The sequence below is a fragment of the Bactrocera dorsalis genome, chromosome 6 (assembly GCF_023373825.1).
Source record: "Bactrocera dorsalis isolate Fly_Bdor chromosome 6, ASM2337382v1, whole genome shotgun sequence".
NCBI classification, from domain to species: Eukaryota; Metazoa; Arthropoda; class Insecta; order Diptera; family Tephritidae; genus Bactrocera; species Bactrocera dorsalis.
Window position 1 is genome coordinate 23554496 of NC_064308.1, and position 22669 is coordinate 23577164.

At 38.1% G+C, this 22669-nt stretch overlaps 1 protein-coding gene across 8 annotated transcripts in view; it reads right to left on the reverse strand.

Annotated features, from left to right (window-relative positions):
* The window catches only part of LOC105226455 (eukaryotic translation initiation factor 4 gamma 3), a 78295-nt gene that overhangs the window by 8992 nt on the left and 46634 nt on the right, over positions 1-22669 (reverse strand). The window contains exon 1 of one of the 8 annotated variants that reach the window (XM_011205364.4): positions 3087-3391. The exons of the other annotated variants lie outside the window; for them this stretch is intronic. Within the exon in view, the coding sequence (XP_011203666.2) occupies positions 3087-3108 (22 nt within the window). The 5' untranslated portion in view covers positions 3109-3391. Of the gene's footprint in view, positions 1-3086; positions 3392-22669 lie in introns of those variants that run through there. 8 annotated transcript variants of the gene reach the window in all.

Here is a 22669-nt window from a genome sequence, read left to right on the forward strand (position 1 = left end):
GTAGACAATTTCGTCTAACTTTTAAATAAATATCTACATACAGTGGACCAATAAAGTTTACATACACCTAGTTCAGTTCTATTAAATTACGACATGTTTATTTGTTTCAAAATGTATAGATTTTGTGGTTTTTTTTATCCATTTCAAGATATGTATATTTAGCATTAAATATAACATATCAAAATATCTTTTTTTACACAAATAAAAAAAATTTAAGCTAAAGCTTAAAATGGACATAATTTATATCAAAAAAGTTTACGTTCACCAATGATTATTTATATAAATCAAAAGTAATTACAATAGTTTTGGCCTACATTTTGTTGCTATTATTTCCAGATATTTTGACCCACTAAGTCGATGATCCAGTTTTTTGGCCTTATTTTGAAGAAATTCGATGTTTTCGAATACGGTTTTCCAAAAAGTTCCAAATATTTTGAATAGGATTAATGACTAGTGATTGCGGGACCTATAGAGTTATTTTTATTTCCATAGCAACCCCACACATACAAGATACAATGTGTATTTTGGGTCGGTATCCTGTTGGAAATTGATTTTGCTGCTATTTAACAACCGATTTAAACACACTTAAAATTTATTTTTTTTCTTTTTAATGTTTAGATACATATGCTTATCCATGCTTTCACTAATAAAGGCGAAATGTCCAACTCTAGATGCAACCATACACCCGCAAACCATAACATTACCCCCACAGTGCTCTACCATTGGCAATACATTTTTTTCTTGCGACTCTTCATTGATCTTTCTCCACGCTTTTCGTGATCCAAATATATTAAATTTTGATTCGTTGGTGAACACAATATTCTCCCAAAACCAATACGGGTTGTTTAAATATTTTTTTTAGCAAACGTCGACCTTTTCTTTTTATTAACCTTATCGTCTATGAAAACCAGCATTATTCAGCACATTCTCTACGTTTGGAGATTTATTTATTTTTTTTGGTACATTTCAAAAATGGATAAACTAATGTATCTGAACATTTTAAGAAAAAAATTTAAATTTTAAGTGTGCTTAAATCGGCTGTTAATAGCGGCCACTTCTATTTACAACAGGATAACAACCCAAACCACCCGTCTTTTCTTGTACGTGCAGGGTTGTTATGGAGTTAAAAATAACTCCATAGGTCCCGCAATCACCATACATTAATCCTATTCAAAATATCTGGAACTTTTTGGAAAATCGTATTCGAAAATCGAATTTCATCAAAATAAGGCCAAAAAGGTGGATCATGGACTTAGTGGGTCAAAATATCCGGAAATAATACTAGAAATTTAGTGGGGGGCATACATCGATGTCTAGGGACAATAATAGCAACAAAATGTAGACCAAAAACCGCTAAAACTATTGTAATTACTTTTGATTTATATTAATAATAATTAGTGAGCTTAAACTTTTTTGATATAAATTATGTCCATTTTAAGCTTTAGCATTAATTTTTTTTTTATTTGTGTAAGAAAAACATATTTTGATATGCTATATTTAATGTTAAATATACATATCTTGATGTGGATAGAAAAAACCACAAAATTTATTCATTCAAAAAAATAAACGTGTCGTAATTTAATAGAGCTAGATGTATGTAAACTTTATTGGTCCACTGTACATACAAATATTCAGGTGGAGCTAATTAAAGCATAAAAAATGTTCCACATTAATTTAAGTCATTATTGTATTAAAATATCAATGAATTATGATTTAGCGTCTTATTAACTCAATTAGATTCCAATAGTTCATTGGAATGACACAATGCTAGCAAGAAAAGAATTCCACTTAATTACTTCACAATAAACAAAATAAAGTAAACCAGTAAGTTAAATCGTAATCTTTTATCTGCTGTATTAATCACCGCAAGGAACTTGGGTTGGAATTGAACCCACACAAACAGAAACACCATTACTGTTAAAATTATTCATTCAAGCCGAAACCTTCTTAATAATGCTATGCTTCTACCTTAATATAATAATGTAGAGGACAAAAAAAATTTAGATTTGTTATTTTTTCATGCCTCTGACTACAACTAATTAATAATTTCATGCACGCAGCTACGCAACCAGATTCAAATCTACTGAGGAAAACGATTGTAAATGAATGTCATTAAGTTCTGTATCTTTCTGAATTTAGTCTTTCTTGTAGAATTGCTCAAATTTTAGAAAAAAATTTAGTGAACAGCTGGTTTTATCTAAAACCCAAGAGAAGTTATAGGAAACAAAATTTCTGAAAAAAGAACGCTCATGCCATAAAAGGACTTAGTTTCAGAGTTATAAGCTATTTAATAAATAGAAGTAAAAACATAGGTTTGAATGATTGACTTAAATTTTTATTTATGTAAATCTAACACATAGTTGTATAAAATAAGGTTGTAAAAATTTGAATTAGGCACTATCAAACGAAATAAGGCAACACGAGATATTCAATATGCATGTTGTGTAGAAAAATTTTGAAAACCATCCAGGCACATGTTGCTCAGGAATTTATTATTACTCACTACCCACTTATTTTCTTAACATGGTTTTAACTGTTTTTTATCATATAATTTTCCCAATCACCTTTTTATTACACAAATATGAATGAGTGCACTAAAACCATCAAGATAGTTGCTACCACCGAAATTAATGTATTTAAATGAGATGTGTGCGCACGTGGAGACTCAAAGCGTAGCTATGTACATTATTTATAAAATCATTTAATTTTGTCAGTATATATAAACATATTTGTATGTATATTCATATCTTTGTTACAACAAAATAAAATTTGTAGTTGCCAGGTATGATTTTTGTGTCATCATGACACAGTTGAAGTGAATAAATACGCAATGCAATATTACCGGCGTTAATATCCATATACACACACATTTATCCAATTATATGATATATCTATATATCTTTGTTACAACAAAATAAAATTTGTAGTTGCCAGGTATGATTTTTGTGTCATCATGACACAGTTGAAGTGAATAAATACGCAATGCAATATTACCGGCGTTAATATCCATATACACACACATTTATCCAATTATATGAAAGGAGATAAAAAGTGATGATATAATAGTTTACTTAGCCCATTAATACCGTTTTCACTATTAGTGCTCATTGCTTCTGCTAATAACTTCTCCAATTTATAAAATTATATTGCAGAAGGTATTTATCACCAAAATACATATTGACTTGTATCACAATTGTATACATATGTAAACACCACATTCATTTATTTCCACAAATATAGTTCTAGTTGTATCTATATGTACATTATTACCATTTGCATAAGAATGTCAATAACACTATATTATTGAAACATTTTTGGGACAGCAACTAGGAGACACTAACTCAGCGCAACAGTAAAGCATTTGTTAAAGCAGAACAAGAAATTTGAATGCTGCATACAGCACAAAAAAATGTAGGATCACTCTCAATTATGCATTCAACTGTTCACTAGACAGAATACAGCATAGTCGATTAAAAGTTCGTGATACGACAAATTTTTTAATCATCGTTCAAAGTAGCATACGTATGTATTTGTGTGTATATGGTTGCACACCTATACAAGTAGATAGATATTTTGTAAGATAAAGAAAATTCTAAATCACCAACGTGTACAACTAAATTATAAAACTTAAGAAGAAAAAATTACACATTTTGAAGCATTACTAAACCAAATATGAAAAATTAAATATTTTTTCGTTGTCTGGATATTGTCTGGATATTTTTATTGATCATCTGCAAACCAACCAGGTTTACATAAGACATTTTAGATACTATCAGCGTGAAAAGAAAGCATACACACACTACATTTCACCCTCAATTTCAAATAAAAACAAATTTTTCATACAAAAAATTAACAGCATTTCGAAAAAATTCCATAAAAACAAAAACAACATGAACAAAACCAAATATATTCCGAATTTCAGACGTAAAACCGAAGTCTACTTCACTTGTGGTAAGAAAATTAGTGATATATTTGAAGAAAGGGGAAATCTTTACGGGTAATTGCTTCGATAATTGGAAAAGGTACAGTGAGAAAAAGAAATTATTGATAAGTACAAAACGGTTGGTGAATTAGAAGATCGACCACATAGTTAAAGCGGCTCAGTAATAAAAAATTACTCAGTTTTGAAAGCTGCAAAGATTGATCCTGCTGTTGCTACCGTTAAAAAAAAGTGTTCAGAACATCCAGACTAAACGTTAGTGCCAGCACGATCAGGCGAGCATTGCATGCTAATGGTCTTTGATTATGTATTAGAAAACACGTTTAGGGGTTTCACATAGTCTCATAAAGTTATAAGTTATGACGATCCGGAAACATAGCGTTCAGAGTTGTATTTGCGTAAACTTTTTTTAGTATGCAATCCAAAAACAAATTTTTTGAACTAGTATAAAAATTTATAATTTTATGATTTTACGATGCTTTATGACATGTTGTGAGTACCCCAATTATATCCGCTGTAAAGCATGGTTGAAGTTCGGTGATGGTTTGAGGGTGCATGGCGCAAGTGGAGGGGGAAGGATGCTGTTTATTGATAGCACAATGAACAAAACTGATTATCTTAACATTTTTAAAGAAGCATACGGCAAGAATAGTAAAGGAATGATTGCTTTACCGTACTCCTAAACCACAATGACTTAGCCCTATAGAACATCAGTGGAAACATTTGGACTGGTAAATAAGGAAAAGGGGTATTAAACCAGTTCTCTGAAGAAGTTGGAAGCAGTTATAAGTAAAAAAAGGAAAATAATTAAAGAATAAGCTTAACAATTTTTCTTATATTGTACACTTTGTTTTGACGTTGTGTTTGTTTATACTGAAAAAGATTGAGAAAAAGGTACACTTTGTTTTAACGCTGACAGTATTCACTAACAGTAACATATAATTTTATATGAATTGTTAAAGCAGTTAATGCCTAAAATTTATCATGTTGGGGAAATATTTCGCTCCTTGCTCTTCATTACATGCAATGATGTAATTAATATCTGGCAATCAAGAATGGTACATTCTTCATAACTATATGTAAGTGTTCCATTGAGACATGTTAGGAAGACTCTTATAGTTCGCACCAAGTGATTACCACCTGTATGTAGCGAATGACTTTACTGGAGAAACAATTGCTTCCAGAGAAGCGAGTAAGGTAAGGTTTCTATAAGAGTGACGTTATAAAATTACGTTAAAAATTACAATGAGTTATCGAACAAAACGGTCATGGGATCCATAGAACATAGTTAAATGTTAAATAAATCTTTTAACTTAGAAGACCCGGCAACGCGTTTGGGGCTACGGAAAATAAGAATTTTAGAAAATTATACTTCGTAGAAAACTGTTGCCTTCTGAAAGGTAACGTTGATTCTAACGGTGTCATTGAAATACGTTAGTTAGCAGTTGTAGTTCAACATTGTGCAGTTAATTTGGGAAGCATTTTTATACTCTTGCAACAAGTTGCTATAGAGTGTTATAGTTTTGTTCACCTAAGGGTTGTATATACTATATATACATAAATGATAAGGATGACGAGAAAAGTTGAAGCCCGAGTGACTGTCTGTCCGTCATCATCTCAAAAATTGAGATATCTTGGTATTCCTCATTATCAAAAAAAAAATTACGAGTCCGTAGCTTGGCGTAATCGCCCATAAATAAGCACTAAATCAAGGTAAGTTCAATAAGTTTTGTCGTTTGATAGGTGAGGGCATTGTTACTAGCTCTTCGTATGAATGTATGCTAAGTTTCATTTCAATCTGTCAATTCATTATTGTTATTTCTCCTTTTTGCGTCACAGTTAACACAGTCGTATATAAAAGAACATTTCGTCGATGTTCTGCATAAGTTGCAAATACATATGTATAAAATATCGGATAATTGTAAATCGTTTACAGTGGGTTTGTGGATGCGATTTTTATACTCTTGCAACCTGTTGCTACAGAATATTATAGTTTTGTTCACCAAATGGTTATACGTATCACCTAAAACTAAGCGAAATAGATATAAGGTTATATATATATGTACATAAATGATTAGGATGACGAGAAAAGATGAAATCCGGTTGACTGTCCATGCATGCTGCCACTTGAGTAAAAATTGACATATCTCGATGAAACTTGGTATATGGGTTCCATAGTACAAAACTCGAGGTGGTAGATGGGCATAATCGGACCACTGCCCATAAATCGCCATTCACCGAAAACACATAAAATGCCATAATTAAGCGCTAAATTAAGATCTAAATATGTAATTTGGTACAGAGGATCGCAGTAGCAAAGGGCACTTGTGGGCATATCTCCTAAACTACTTAAGCTACAACAACCAAATTTGCTGAGTACAAATCTTATAAGAACTTCTACTGTTAAAATGGCTTAAATCGGAGGATAACCCCGTTCCCCCCTATATAACAGTAGTGTTAAAAACTACTAAAAGCACGATAAATCAATAAGTGAATACGCCAGACATTAATTTTACCACCGAGATGGAATGAGAAAACTTTATGAAAGACCCTATAAAAATTGGACGATGGGCGTGGCGCCGCCCACTTTCAGGTGAAATCCCATTTCTCGGGACCCAACCCACCCATTTCGACAAAATTTAGTACATGACATTCTTCTTACATTCGTATGTCACATTGTTAAAATGGACGAAATCGGACAACAAAGACGCCGTGACTCCCGTGTCCATTGCATGATTTGCAGCCAAGAGGTTAATTCGGCTGTGTTCGAACGGAGCTTTCCCAACACCGGGCCGCAGTAACAGTGACCTTACCGCGTCAATGGGGCTCTGGCGCGGCGGACCTTTGTGTTTTCCCTTTAAAAATAAGAGCAGTAGGCCCACAATATGCGTCGAATGGTCGTAAGAAGCACGATGGGCAACATAAACAAAATACGAATAACAACAACAACGACAACCAAAACGACAACCAAAACAACAACAACAACAAATAGCTGCAGCAGCACGAGCACCATAGGTAAGAGCAGTCCAGGTTCTAGACGCAAGTTCAGCTTCCTGGACGCTCTTTTACCAAAAGAAGTGCACTCTTCGAGCATGCGCGCGATGACTATGAAGTGCTCTCTTGCAGTGCGTCCACCACGACTATTGCAAGTCGTTCGAACCCCGCCCCCAGAACCCCTCGAGCTGGATCGACTGCGGAGAGGAGGGTGGATTCGAAAAAGTTGAATCGAGGGGCGAACGGAAAAGGAAGAGAAGACAGCGAGGAAACATTCCACGCACCCCAGGACGCCCAGGAGGTCGTGATGACCCACGTTGAGCGGGCATGAGTGGTACCACTCTCAAGTGGGACTTGAGATACTTGCAGGACGGCATGACACCAGAGGCAGCGGCGAAGCGATCTTTGAGTAGGAGTAGGGACAGCAAGCTGCCAACGCAGCCTCGTCGAAGAGACGGAGCAGCGAAAGGCCGGCACTTCAAGATGCACCCAGTCGCTACGAGAAAGAAAAGATAACTCCTCGGGAGCCATCAAGGTCGAATAGGATTAGAGAAGACAAACCACAGGAGGCAAGTGGAAGACGCTTCAACCCAAACCCGCCGCCGTCGAGAACTGTACATCGCCAGTACTAGGAGGCTTTAAGAAGCATCCGGATGGCGTTGGTGCCCCGCAACTTCCCGGCGGAGTTCCTGAGGTCGGAAGAGCAGACGGCTCTTCAAGACTGCCTGGTAAATGCCCTATTCATGGGAAATGGATACACCGGCTCCTTCAGCGGCATTTATTTTAAGGGCGGTATGCTACTGGTCGACTGTCAGGACGAAAAGTCGGCCACTTGGCTAACGGAGATCACGCCAAAGCAGGAGGGTTGGAAGGGTCCGGTGCTGTGCGTAAAGAGAACAGAAGATATACCACAATTGCACTCCGTATTCTTTCCCCGGAGTGCAGATAAGATATACGACTTCGCACTTGGTCTAGTAAAGAATCAAAACGAGGGCTTAAGTACCTCAGCGTGGAAGGTGGTAGCGAGCAGAGTTGAGCTGCCAAGGTGGAACCTCAACATTGCAGTAGACGACGAATCCTACAAGTTCATAAGGCAGAAGGGATTCCAGCTGAACTTCCGCTCAGCTGTGCACGATGCGAAAGCCGCTGTGGTTGCAGGAGAGCAACACGAGTCCCCCAACGGCACCCATGGCAGCCGCGGCTACCATCGCGAAGAGGTTCATCTCGAATAACCTGGGCATCCTTTTAATCCAGGAATCATGGGTGTATAGAGGAGAGGGAAGAGATCTCAATCCTAGAAAAAACAAGGTAATCTGGGATCTCTCTACCGAGAGACCCCGTTCCTGTGTAGTCGTTAGAACCGATATAGACTTTTTTTGTATTTCAGGATCTTGTGGCGGTACAGGTGAAAGACAGGGAAGGTTCTATCTTCGTCCATGCATCTGCCTACCTTCAAGGAGAGACGCCCACAGCAATGATAACATGATCGGATTGACCTCGCAGTGGCGGGTGTCGAAAGAGCCCTTAATGTCCATCATATGATCATCCGATTTGCTCTGAAGGTGGAAGTCGAGGGCCGACCTCCGAAATGTATCCCTAGAAATACGAACTGTGATATTTTCAATGAGATTCTGGGGAAAAATAAGAGCAGTGTGGCAGGCAGATGGTAGGTCCACTGCAACTGGACTGGAGAGCAGGCTGAGTGTGATAAACCAGTCCATAATAAACGCCTATCATTATGCCTGTCCACTAGAAGTGGCCACCAGGAAACAAACCTGTCCCTGGTGGTCTAACAAACTCTCGGTTCTTAGACATAGGGTGCGCAGGCTGTTCAATAAAGCCGAGCGCACGGGCAACTGGGAGGAATACAAGCAACACCGAAAAACCAATAACAAGGAGATTAGGTTTGCGAAGACACATCGTTTTAGGAAATTCGGTGACAGCGTCTCCTCGACCCCAGAGGCAGACCGACAGCACAAGGCGTTGTCGAGAGGCAAGACGGACACGGTATTATCCATCAAAAAACAGGACGGGACCTATACGACTAGCGCGGAGGAGAGAGCAGAGACACTCCTACAAGCGCACTTTCCGGAGACGGTTCCGGCTGACCGAACTCCAGCATCGGTTACACGCAGGCTAGATCGTCTGGACTGGCTGACTGCAAAGAATCTGTTCACTGCAGACTCAGTCAGGTGGGCACTGGCCTTCTTTTCAAACTATAAGTCACCCGGAGCGGATGGCATCTTTCCAGCTCTTTTGCAGCAAGGTATGGAAGTTCTCTTGACACACCTGCTAGAGCTGATGAGAGATAGCCTGGCGATGTCGTACATCCCAGAACCATGGAGAATTGCAAGAGTAATATTCATCCCCAAGGTAGGTAGGAGACTACTCGTTGGCCAAATCATTCCGGCCCATTAGTCTCACATCCTTCATGCTGCAGGGGATGGATAAAGTAATAGATAACCACATACGATCGGAAGCGCTCAAAAGCAAAAGAAAAAAGCGTAACTTTTCTTTCTTTCTAAACGAGAATTTAATTGGTTTTATCCACGCAGGAAGTCGAAATCACTGCACTTGTTTTTTCGCCTTTGGAAATCACGTGTAACTCGATATAAAGTTTTTTCTTTTCAAATAATCTAATATAATAATAACAATAATCTCTCAATTTTAATACGCCGAGTTTTTCTATTAACGGTGCATTTTTGTGCCTAAAATGTGGTGAAAACTTCCCTTAGCCCCCATATACCTAATATCATAATCAAGATCATCCGGTTGACTTTACTCCTTAAACTCAGAATGGTAAAATTATGTTCGAGGAAAATCGTATATAAGGTCACATTGCACGTAAAACAACGGAACATGATGACAGAGCCATCATTAGAGAAAGTCAGGCTGCTCCTTTTGAATCTTCACGAGTAGTCATGGCTGAAATAAATTAGGAAACTATGTTTAGCGTATCAAGTAGACTTATACGAAGGAGTTTTAGTGACGCTCAGTTGTTTGGACGAATGTGTCGAAAAAAAACATTGCACAGCTGATTTTTGTCAATGAACATTGAGTAAACGTCGTAGAATTTTGGAAAAAGTACTTTGAAGTGATGAAACAAAGTTGAATCGTACTGGATCCATATAACCCCAGAAACACCACAAAAGCGGTAAATCCACAAAATAGGTGCCAGAAATTAGTGGAGAGTTTTCCCTGACAATGCCAGCACTTTTGAAAATAAACTACTAAAAAAAAATTAACGGTGAAAGAGCTTGAAAGCAATAAGACTTCAAACATTTCTAATAAATATACTATTAAAAAGTATTTTTATTATATTACATGCTCGAAGTGTGCTATTTCTCTGTCCATGACTGTATATTGGTCACATACCATCACCACCTTAATGCAACTCGAGAAGTATCTTTACAATATTGCCAACATACATAAAATCGGCTCAATAATTCCCGTATACCAAAGATAAAACTTTTAAACTTTCGGTTGGTCTTATACCATTTATATCAGTCCATATATAAGACATAGCAAAATTAACTGAACAAGTACTGTTGGATAAATTATAGTATAATTGCTATGCAAATTAGTCAAACTCTCATGCATTATACATATAATGATTTTTGGTATTTTAACAATTTTGTCATTTTCAATTTAATTTACTTCTAAAATTGTTTGAAAATATGTTCGCGAGTATACCCACACCTCTTTTCGCTCCCAATATGCCTTGTATAGTGATTTCCGACCGTTTGGACTACACAAATGTGTGATATGAAATCACGTTAACGATTTAACATTGGATATAGGCCTTATTTTATATCTCATTATCTCGATAAAATGCATCCCGATCTTCTGGTTGAGGTTTTTCCACATCAGCTCTTCTTCTTCTTTACTGGCGTAGACACTGCTTACGCGGTTAAAGCCGAGTTAACAACAGCGCATCAATCCTTTCCCCTTTTTGATATGTGACGCCAATTAAAGATTCTAAGCGAGGCAGACCATTCTCTATCTGGTCTATCCAACGGAGTGGAGGTCTTCCTCTTCTTTGGGATTGGATTTTGCGGCTGACATTATTGTTGGTGTTGATGCTGGTTTGGCGCATGATGAATATAGGGTGAGTTGTAGATTTCCCAGGCATAAAGCCACACTGATAAGGTCAATCAGTTTTATAATGGTAGGCTTTAGTCTTTCACAAAATACGCTCGAAAGAACCTTATATGTGATGTTGAGGAGACTTATCCCTTAGTTGGCGCTGATTTGGGGTCTACCTTTTTGTGGATTGGGCAGAGCACCCTTAAATTCCAATATTCTTGTTTGTTGTTTTAACGGTTTCTCAATCCCCATTAGGATGGCAAGGGAGCCCCAGGAAACGTGCTGTTTCGACGGGGTCGGATCAAAGGGAAAAGGGTGTTAGATGAGTAGGATTGGCAGGGCATGCAAAGAGGTGGTCAGTGTCATGCGGAGACTCGTTGTATGTAGGTCATACATTGGATATGTCGGGGTCTATTCTGGATAAGTAGCAGTTTAACCTGCTACAATATCCAGAACGATGCTGCGCTAGGGTCACACCGCGTTTTTCGCGGAAATCCGAGCTCTTCGTCTGCGATGGGTGGTGGTTTGACTCCAAGAACGCCATTCACGGAACGGGATGCGGTGAAGGTATTGATGGCTGCACCTTGAATGTCAGAAATCAGTTGCGTCCGAAGTCCGGTCGGCGTACTGTACGATGTCGTCGACGTAGTTAAGGAAAGACCTCTTGATGCTCCTAGAAAGTGGTTCCGTTCCAAGCAGGTGGCTGCAATGTGATTTCCACGAAAACATCTCAGCAGGAACTGCTTGGAGAGTTCATTATGCTCCTTAACTGGAAGCATAAGCGTCTCACAATGTAAGTGTTCGATGGGAGACATCAAGAGGCATCCCGTCGTGGTCCGGAGTGCAGTATTCTGACAAGTCTGGAGTTTCCTCATCTGCATACGATAATCGCGGTCGTATGGGGAGCGAAGGGGCATAGACTATCAAAAGTTACACCTAAAATCGTATTGACAGTCTGAATTTTGTCACCATCGACTGCAATATTAAGTTCAAGTCTATACTCCTTCGTTCAGTTCGTAAAAATGGTCGCTGTGGATTTGGTGGGGGGAAAATGTGAGGTTCCGTGTAGTGAGGAAACGAGAAAGGTCAACGAGGTAGTTGTTTACTTTCGAACACAAGCCATCGGTTCCATTTCCCGGCGACAATATCGTGCAATCATCTACGTACGAGGTTATGAAAACCCCCCCTGGTGGCTATGGGAGTTTCGAGATGTAGAAGTTAAACAGTAACGGGGAGAGGACACCACCCTGCGGATCCTCCTATTTAATTGTTCTCAGTTTAGATGTTTCACCTCGAAATAGTACGGATGATTGACGACAGCTCATGTAGTTAATGGTGGTGGGTGGTAGGGTAGCTTACACCCGTCGAGTCTAGATGCTCTAGCATAAGCATGTTGATTCCATTAGGGCCAATGGATTTAGAAGATTTCGATTTGTTGATGACTCCGAAAAACAATAGCTTCGATTACAGCTGTACGTAAGGAGCTTGGAAGGCCGTCCCACAGTTCCCTTATACCGAGTTCTAGACGAGTGTTCTCAGAGAGTAGAAGTGCAAGTCGAGAAGATAATCGGTTGCCGGTCTGTTTTGATTGCAGCTTCTAGACGTCGAACCTTGTTGACGTGCATTTTTTGCTGCACAGAGGCGGGTGCGTATCTTGGTTGCAACAAGATAGTGGTCCGAGACGAGGTTAGGACATCAGAGCGTACGTACATCTAAATCAATGGAGACGTATCTTCCGTCTATCACAACATAGTCGATCTGGTTGGTGGCTTTTCGATCCGAGACAGCCAGGTAGCTTGATGGATTTTCTTATTCTAGAGTCTAGTACTACAGATAACCATATTTCAGGCCCTGGCGAAGTAGATCAGCTTCAACCCATTTGGGGATATTTCCTCGTAGAGGCTTAGTTTACCGACTGTTGTGCCAAAGATATTTCCTCGTGGAGGCTTAGTTTACCGACTGTTGTGCCAAAGATACCTTCCTTGCCCACCCTGGCGTTGATGTCGCCAAGCACGATTTTGACATCGTGGCGGGGACAGCGCTCATAGGTGCGTTCCAAGTGCTCATAGAAGGCATCTTTGGTCACATCTTATGTTGAAAAGTTCGCTTTGATGCGGTTTGTGGGTAGACGTTCATCCCTCGGGGATGACAGTACCCAACGACAGAGTCTTTCTCCCACCAGGAATCCCACACCGAAATTGCGCTCTTTTATATGGCCATAGTAGTAAATGCCACATGGCATTCCATCGCTTTTCTCGGACGGCTATGATATCAGCGTTCAATTAACTTCCCAATTCAGGGACCGGACATTCCAGGTGCGTGCCCTTAAATGGTTATTCGTAATGCGTTTGCCATGGTCGTCTCTTAACCGAAGCTGTTAGCAATTTTTCATTGCGGCCATTTTTTACGTGAGGACACCAGCATGAAGAGGATGTTTCGCATTCTCACTTTAGCTCGCCTTCAAACGAATGTTCTTTTGCTACCGACATACGTGGTCTAGGACCGGATGTTGTGAGCTGCTTGAGCCATATGTACAAGAGTCGCTTTTGGCCGCTCCCAAGTGAATGACAATCAGAGAACTTTCCTCACTTGCGTGAACTTCTACACATGACTCCAACCACATCAACTCAATATATTAAATTTAGCTACTATTCGTCTGTTCAATATGCTATGAACCATATAAAAAATACCAGGGGATCCGGCCACGCGTTGCTGTGGTATACATTTTATACTATTATTCATATAATAAACTATTCAATGCAGTTAAAATTTTATTAACGAATAAAGGCGAAAACGTTTTTGTTGGTATAAGAATCCAAGGTTTAATTTGCATATGTTCATACAAAAAAATTTCATTGGAAAAAATAACGAATTGAAGGCTGCTTTTTCAATGTCAGTTGTCCGCTTAATATATTGTACTTAATAAACATAAACAATGTGCATGGTTAATGAAGATGTCCGTTTAATAGAGCGTCTATTTAATAGAGCTTTCATTGTATTTTTAATTTATGAATTGTTTTTACTATCCTATCTTTTGCGTTGGTTCGGACTAGGCACAGTGTGCTAAATTTTTAGTTTTATTTGATTTCGACCGCAAGCCGCTAAAAAATCCTTACAATTACAGTAACAATATAGTATGAATTTAAATATAATGCGCCGTCTCTAAAAGAACTTTGGTGCCGTTAGTGGAAAACATGATTTTTTATGGCTGTAAGCAGTCGCAAACCAGCGACCATTTCAGGGAGGTAGAGTTTCCAAGCACCATCAAATTGATCTCGAGTACAAGAGGTATTAACTTCGGAATAGCACATGCATACATGTTCGCATTATATCGTGCAAAACAGCATCTCATTGAGATTGTTGTCAGTGTTGCTACTCACCGAGCCAAACTATGAGATCGGTGTATAAAATCAAAAATTTAATTCAAATCCGTAAAGGCTGAATCGGCCTTTGTAGAAAAGTTTTAAAGATGTTATCAAATACGTTGCAATCGTATTTATTTTGTAAATATATATATATATATATTTTATATTATATACAAAGCGTAGATGTCACGTTGTTTGTCCATAAACTCCTAAATTACTGAACCCGATATTATTTTTAACTAGAGGACCCGTCCACGCTTTACTGTGGCTGATACAAAGTTGGTACTACTAAAACCATGTCATATACAATAAAGCAAACAATATTAATAAGGAATGTCATATAAATGGTATTGGTCAGCCCCTAGCTTCAAAAGATACGTATACAAATTTGGAAACTGAAGAAGAAGCAATTTGGGTAAAGCAACTTGTGTTAGTTTACAAAAAAATGGATAAATAAAATTAATGAAGAATTGCTTCTTGGTGGAAAATACTGTTGAATTTGAGCTCTGCACCAAGGAAATCAACCGTTGAAAAGATATTTGCTTAGTTGGAAAGAGGTGAAATAAGTACCGAGGACAATGAAGGCAGTGGACGCCCTAAAGAGTCGACAGCTCTGAGAAAAGTGGATGTCGCTCAAGTTCATCACAAAGTCCCGGTTTTAAGAGTGTTATGTGCTCTTCAATCGTAATAAAACCGATTTTTTGTGCCGCTGTAACAATAGAAAAATGGCTCCATCATTTCACACTGAGTCCAATGGACAGCCTAGTGAACCGCCCATTATGAACCAGTCCTCAAGCATGCAAAGACCGAAGAGTCGGCTGACAAGTCTCTTGAATCAGTCTTTTGGGATGCACGTAGTATAATGTTCATCGAATGATTACAGAGCCAGATATGAACCATTGGACATGTTTAGTTGGTTGCAGTTCTATTCTACAATTCCCAATCAGGGGTGTTATGGAATCCAAGACAGAATTGCTAAGCTGTCAGAATTGCAAACCAATTTTATTTTCATTGATGTCACGGAATCTGTTTGGATTTTCGTCTTTTCGAACATACGCAAAACCAATATTCGGTTCAGCGGTTTACTAATGTGACAAAACTTGCGAATGAATACTTTTGGAAGCAATTGTATTAAGGGGTTATATACAGTTAGGATTTTCAAAAAATCGATTTTTTTTTATTGCATTTTCTTAATATATATGGGCCATTCCATCAATTGGCGACATGGTTTTGTACCCGTGGTTCTCCGATTTTGACGAAACTTTAGAATATCATAATATAGACTAAAATAAGAATATCTGTAAACTTTTTAGTGGCCAAAGTTGCTCCATTGATTTTTGGCGCGCACTTCAAATTGAGATCAAACAAAAAAATGACTTTTTCTTTTATTTTTTAACGACCTCAAAATTGAGTGAAAAAAATTTTGAAGTTATCCATTTTTATGTAAGAAAATGCAAAGTTGTCGCTATACGGTGCATATTTTTTTGAATGAAGACAGTGATTTCTTTTAATCCAAGTCTTAGAATACAATTTACACATTTACCTCTTTCACACAACCTTCTAAGCGAACACACTGCGCCGTATAGCGACAACTTTGAATTTCTTTTGCTGTTGATGGGATCAGAGTCCCATATTTTTGAACACTGATTCTTATGTAAAATTTAACGAGGAATCGAATAGAAAAGTCAATTTTGAAAAAAAGTTGGTGGAAAAGCACAAAAAACCGGATTTTTTGGAAAATAATGTTTTTTTTTGGATTTTGAGCGTCAACTTTGAATTTTTTTTGCTGTTCATGGGATCAGAGTCCCATATTTTTGAACACTGATTCTTATGTAAAATTTAACGAGGAATCGAATAAAAATGTCAATTTTGAAAAAAAAAGTGGGGGAAGAGCACAAAAAGCGGAATTTTTGGAAAAAACATGGTTTTTTGGATTTTGAAATTTTTTTTGGATTCTGAAAATATTTTTATCAGAAAGCTGAGATTTTTTTACATAAAAATGGATAACTTCAAAAATTTTTTCACTCAATTTTGAGGTCGTTAAAAAATAAAAGAAAAAGTCATTTTTTTGTTTGATCTCAATTTGAAGTGCGCGCCAAAAATCAATGCAGCAACTTTGGCCACTAAAAAGTTTACAGATATTCTTATTTTAGTCTATATTATGATATTCTAAAGTTTCGTCAAAATCGGAGAACCACGGGTACAAAACCATGTCGCCAATTGATGGAATGGCCCATATATATCTGAGTATAAACGCACAAAGTCGATCCGACGAATATTTTCGAAGTTATAGACACATTGGTGAAGGCGCGCCGACTACATGTAAAGTGCTTTCAAAACTTTAAACTCGTTTTTCTCGAAACGGTGTTTTCAAAGTCGGTGAGCAAGATTTCTCAGAAACGGCTGAACTGATCGGTCTGAATTTTTTACACAAGCTTCTTTACTATATTTTTTAGTAATTAATCGAAGGATTTCCCCATCCGACGAATATTTCTTATTTTTTTAAACAATTAAAGACCCGAATTTTGGTCGAAAATCGAACCTTTTGCTTTGAGTAGCAGCCATTTTGTCAAAAAAAAAAAAATTGTTTGCTAATTCCTTCGATCAACCTCTAGATTATTTATTATTAAAATGAAATTTATTTGGTTTTTGCATTTTTGATGATCCAGTCCAGAGATATCGTGCTCACCGCAAGAGGCCTTTTTTTTGCCCGATACTTATTTTTGGCAATAAAAAATATGTGAATATAGTTTAATGTTGTCATAATATACCTGCCAAGTTTCAAATCAATAAACCAAATAGTTTTCTTAGAAAAAAATTCTGAAATATGCCTTTTTTTCGACCTCCTAACTGTATATAACCCCTTAAAATTTTTAATCAGTTCCGATTTAAAGGAAGATTTTAAGAGATAACATTTATCGAATTGAATAAAGACGCATTTGGGTGTTAAATTACGTTTATTACATTTTGTAAATGTTCTTGCCCCATAAAGAATGCCTGCTTTACAAGCTTCAAAAAATCGAATTTTTCAGGATAGAAAAAAAACTTAACGTCGTATGGAATTGGGACAAAGTTTATTATCTTTGGCATTAAGCCTTTGCCGGGCAAAACAGTCTGCAGACGGTCTTTACATTTACCTTATGCCGTCAGAAAGCTTAAGAACCCGATTGAGTTTTTAAATTATTTTTTGACTGATGAACTCATAGTCGTAATTGTTGAAGAAACCAACCGAGCAGCGTGGTCAATATACATAAATACTCAGTTTATAACTAATTCTTCACAGATTCGAAAATATCTCGGCGTTTTGATGTTGATGTCTATTTTTCGCCATGCAAATATAGACGCGCACTGGAGTGAATTTGGATTTAGACATGTACCAAATGCTTTGCCTTGGAAGAAATTTGTCCAATAAATGGGGTATAAAGCTTTTCGTGTTGTGCGACAGCAATGGATATGCATACCAGTTTGAGGTATATAATGGTTCTGGTGATAACACTATTTTACCAGGCACACCAGATCTTGGAGCCACCAGCAATTTCGTTATTCGGCTATCGCAAACAATTCCTGATTTCGTGAATCATATTCTATACTTTGACAATTTTTACTCATTACTGCCCCTAATGGTTTATTTACGAGCTCGTGGTATATTTGCTTTAGGTACCATTCGAGCCAACAGAATATCAAACTGTAAGCTACCATCCGATTCAGATACTGAGCTGAGAAAAGTGGATAGAGGTTTCGCAATTGAGTTTTCTGCTACTGCGTATGGAGTTGACTTGACTACGGTTCTCTGGAAAGACACCAAAAATGTTCGGCTATGCTCAACTTATTTAGGGTGTATTTGCAAAAGCGAATGCTGCTATCCAGCCATCGAAAATTCATATGAAGATATAATAGAAAAAAGAGAGAATACATTGAAATAAATTGCCTACAAATCATTCGTGAGTACAACTCTCACATGGGTGGTGTGGATCTCATGGATTCATATATGGGCAGAAACGGCTTGCATATATATGTTTTATTTAAACATTTAATAAAGCGTGCATAAGCAAACAAGTTGCTGCTAATTTGTAAGAAATCATGAGCATCGGCCCGCTCAGTTGTAAAAGTGTTTCATAAAAAGTATTATGCGTTTCAACCAATTGGGTTTGTTAAAAATACTAAATTAAAGCATAATATAATTTGGAAGTGCAATATATTGAAAATAATGGAAAATAGTTCTAAACAGAGTTTTTGTCACTTCAAACGGTATTTCTCATTGAGCACGACAACAACGAGTGCATGTGATGCAAACAACAACTAAATGTAAGGAAAAGAACATAAAAGCATAAAACTTGAAGAAAACCAATAACAAAATATACGGCAACGGTGCATTGCTGATGTGCGGTCCGTTTGCAGTGCATCGCAAATAAAGGAGGGCTACAGTAATTGCTTAGTTACATATAAATTGTGCTACCCATCGATAAATAATGCCACCCAAGAAAATAAACACAACATCACAATTTTGTGGTTATTGCTCTGAGCTGATACGAGATGGTGTACAGTCCAGCATCCAGTGTGTTGCTTGCCAACTCTGGTTTCACTCTAGGTGTACAGGCCTTTCATCTGTGGAATTTAAGGCCACAGCGATCAGTATCAAGAAAAAGGAGTCGGTTTGGAACTGTTCATCCTGCAGCAATGATATCAGTGTTAGGACATGTGACAGCCACTTATCTGATGATGAAGTTTTAATACACATCTCGCCACAAGCTAATGAAATGGAAAGTCTCTTCCAGAAGTACTTTGATCGCTTCACCTCTGACTATGACCGCAAATTTGAAGATCTCAAAAAGTCACTCGTAAGTAGCGTAAATAACCTTAAGGATGAGGTAAGCAATCTGTCTAAACAATATACAACACTCACTAATAAATGTACTGCCCTTAACGATAGGCTTTCATCAGTAGAGAATAAAATTAATAATAAACTCAATGCCAAGCCTGACTTACCAGTGAGTAAGGAAGATATCTTCACGGAAATGTTGGAACGTGAGCGCCGTAAAGTCAATGTAATTGCTCTAAACATCCCGGAATCAGTCAAACCAGTGGGTAAAGATCGTTTGGATGACGACAGGACAAATCTAGTAGCCGCTTTGCCTTCTTGTCTCTCGAACATTGCCACTGAATTTAAGCTACGCAGACTAGGCCGACATACACCGGGTCGTACACGTGCGCTACATATTACAACTCGCTCAGCTGATGATGCGCTCTCAATTATCAAATACAGACCACCTAATAGTAACACTGCAGTCATTTTCAAAGCTGATCTTACCCCTTCTCAACAACAGCACCTAAAAGATTTACGACTGGAACTTGACTCTCTAGTAAAAAGCGGCAACGACAGTATGACTATAAAGTATATCCATGGTATGCCTAAGATTGTAAAGAAGAATTTTCGCTCGCACAACGAACAAGAAGAAAGTATCTCTCATCCAGTTATATTACCAGAACGTTCGAGGTCTGCGCACAAAACTCTGCGCATTTCTGACCAACACGTCGTCTAACCAGTCTGATATCATATGCATCACTGAGTCCTGGCTCCATCCATCTATACGTGATGGAGAAGTCATTGACTCTTCTTATAATATCTACCGTAAAGATCGTACATCTCATGCTAATCATAAAGTACGTGGTGGTGGAGTCTTTATCGCATGCAAACGTTATCTACACACTGAGCCAATCTCTACTGAAAATAATAACCTAGAGCAAATATTCATCAGGGTGAAGGGTGCATCCCGTGACCTAATCATCGGCTGTGTATACATACCTCCTCAGTCACCTTATGAGATCTTTGTTGACCACCTGGCCACTATTTCTTTCATTAGAGAAAAACACCAAGCATCTGACTTACTGATAGTTGGTGATTTCAACCTCCCTAGCAGCTCTCCTCGTGCGGACTGTGAAAAACTACTTTACGACTGTTATTCGCTCCTGAATTGCACACAACGCAACCACATTCTCAATGCTCACAACTCAGCCCTTGACTTATGTTTCTCCTGAACACTCGCTTGCCTTGGTTCCTGAAGACACATATCATCCCGCTCTAGATATCACGCTCAACTTTCAGCCTGGACTAGTTCCTATCTACTCCTCTACGTACTCTTTCAAAAAGGCCAACTATGCTGAGCTCAACACTTTCTACCTGAGAACAAATTGGATCGATTTATATAAACTCAGCACAATTGATAGTAAGCTTGATTATCTCTACGCTAAAATCTTTGAAGGGATTAACCAGTTCGTTCCAGCATATACTTATAAACACAGCAGTTATCCATACTGGTTTTCAAAAGATCTCATTCGCAAAATTAAATTGAAGAAGTCGGCGCATGCGTTGTACAAGACAAGACGTACCAACTACAATTACTCTTGCTTCAGTAAACTGAGACTTGAGTGCAAATCACTGAGCTCTGAGTGCTATAAAAATTACGTGAGTAATGTTGAAGCCAAACTCAAATCGGACATCAAAGCCTTCTGGAACTATGTCAAAGACAAAAACCGTTCTAGCAGTGACATACCTTCCTCCATGGTATGGGATGATCTATCAGCTAATTCCGGGCCTGACATTTGTGATCTCTTTGCCTCCTTTTTTCATAGTGTGTACGCACCTAACAATTGCCATGGCGCTGCTGCAGCTACCTACAACCCGGGACCTCAGAACATACTCCTGAACGATCTGACAGTATCATATGACGAAGTACTTAAATTACTCCTTTCACTTGACCCTAGAAAAGGTGCTGGACCTGATGGTCTACCTAACTTATTCCTAAAGAACTGCGCGATCAGTCTATGCGAACCGTTGACGCATATATTTGGTGAATCACTTAGTGGTGGTATCTTCCCCTCTTCATGGAAATTATCATATATCACTCCAATACATAAGGATGGATCTAAAGCTATGGTCACCAATTATCGTCCTATTTGTATTCAGTCTGCCCTTGCTAAGTTGTTTGAGAAATTGGTGCTACCACAACTACTGCAGTCTTTCGAACACGTTATAATCACTCGACAAGATGGATTTACTGGGGGCAGATCTACAACTACTAATTTGTTCATATACATTAACAAGGTGTTAAATGCTATGGATTCCGGAAACTGTGTTCACAGCATCTACACAGACTTTAGCAAGGCGTTTGATCGTGTTGACCATGATATACTCATGCACAAGTTGAGCAACTATGGTGTTGGAGGTAGTGCTTTGTCTTGGATCCATTCATATCTTACGGGTAGACGCCTACAAGTTAGAGTCGATGGCCATCTTTCATTCGAATATATCGTAACATCTGGGGTACCACAAGGATCTCATTTGGGCCCGGTACTCTTCAATATATTCATAAACGACATTGGCAACAATATCATATCAGATCACCTATTGTATGCAGATGATCTCAAAATTTTCAGGCCCATAGCTAGTATGTCAGATATCCTAATTCTACAGCATGATATTGACTCTCTTGGTAACTGGTGCCTTGTGAACAATCTTGATCTTAATATCAACAAATGCGCCGCTATAACTTTCACTCGCTCACACTCACCAATTCCTGCAAAATACAAACTCAAGGATCAGGAAATCATAGAGGTTGATGAGATAAAAGACCTGGGGATCATTGTTGACAACAAGCTCTCCTTCTCTAAACACCTTGATAGAATCACATCTAAGGTATTTAAAACCCTCGGATTTATCCTAAGAAACAGCAAAGACTTCAACAACCCCTACTCTGTAACCAGACTTTTTCAATCGCTAGTCCTACCTATCCTTGAATATGGTTCAGTCATCTGGTCTCCATATACTAATGCATCTATAGACAAAGTGGAAAAGGTTCAACGTAAACTCTGCAAGTCGTTAGCCTATAAATTATCATCGTCTACACATACTTACTCCACTGATGAAATTTACCAGAGCTTTCGTATCAATAAACTATCAGCACGTCGACAGGTTGCCGATCTTAGTTCCTATTACAAGGTTGTCAATAATATTATTGATGCTCCAGACATTCTTGGCTGCTTTGAATTTGCCCCAGTAGGCACTTTACTTAGACGTAATCGTCTACTAAAAACTTCTAACTCCAAGAAAAATTATGTGATCAACGGTCCTCTGAATAGACTGGCCAAATCTGTCAATTCTTTTCAAGGTGTGATTGACTTCTACGGAGGTACATACTCTGCCTTCATAGACAATACTAAGAAACATCTGCTTGTTTAACCAAGGACTCCATTTGCTGCCCGCCACAACCAGAAACCATCACCATAG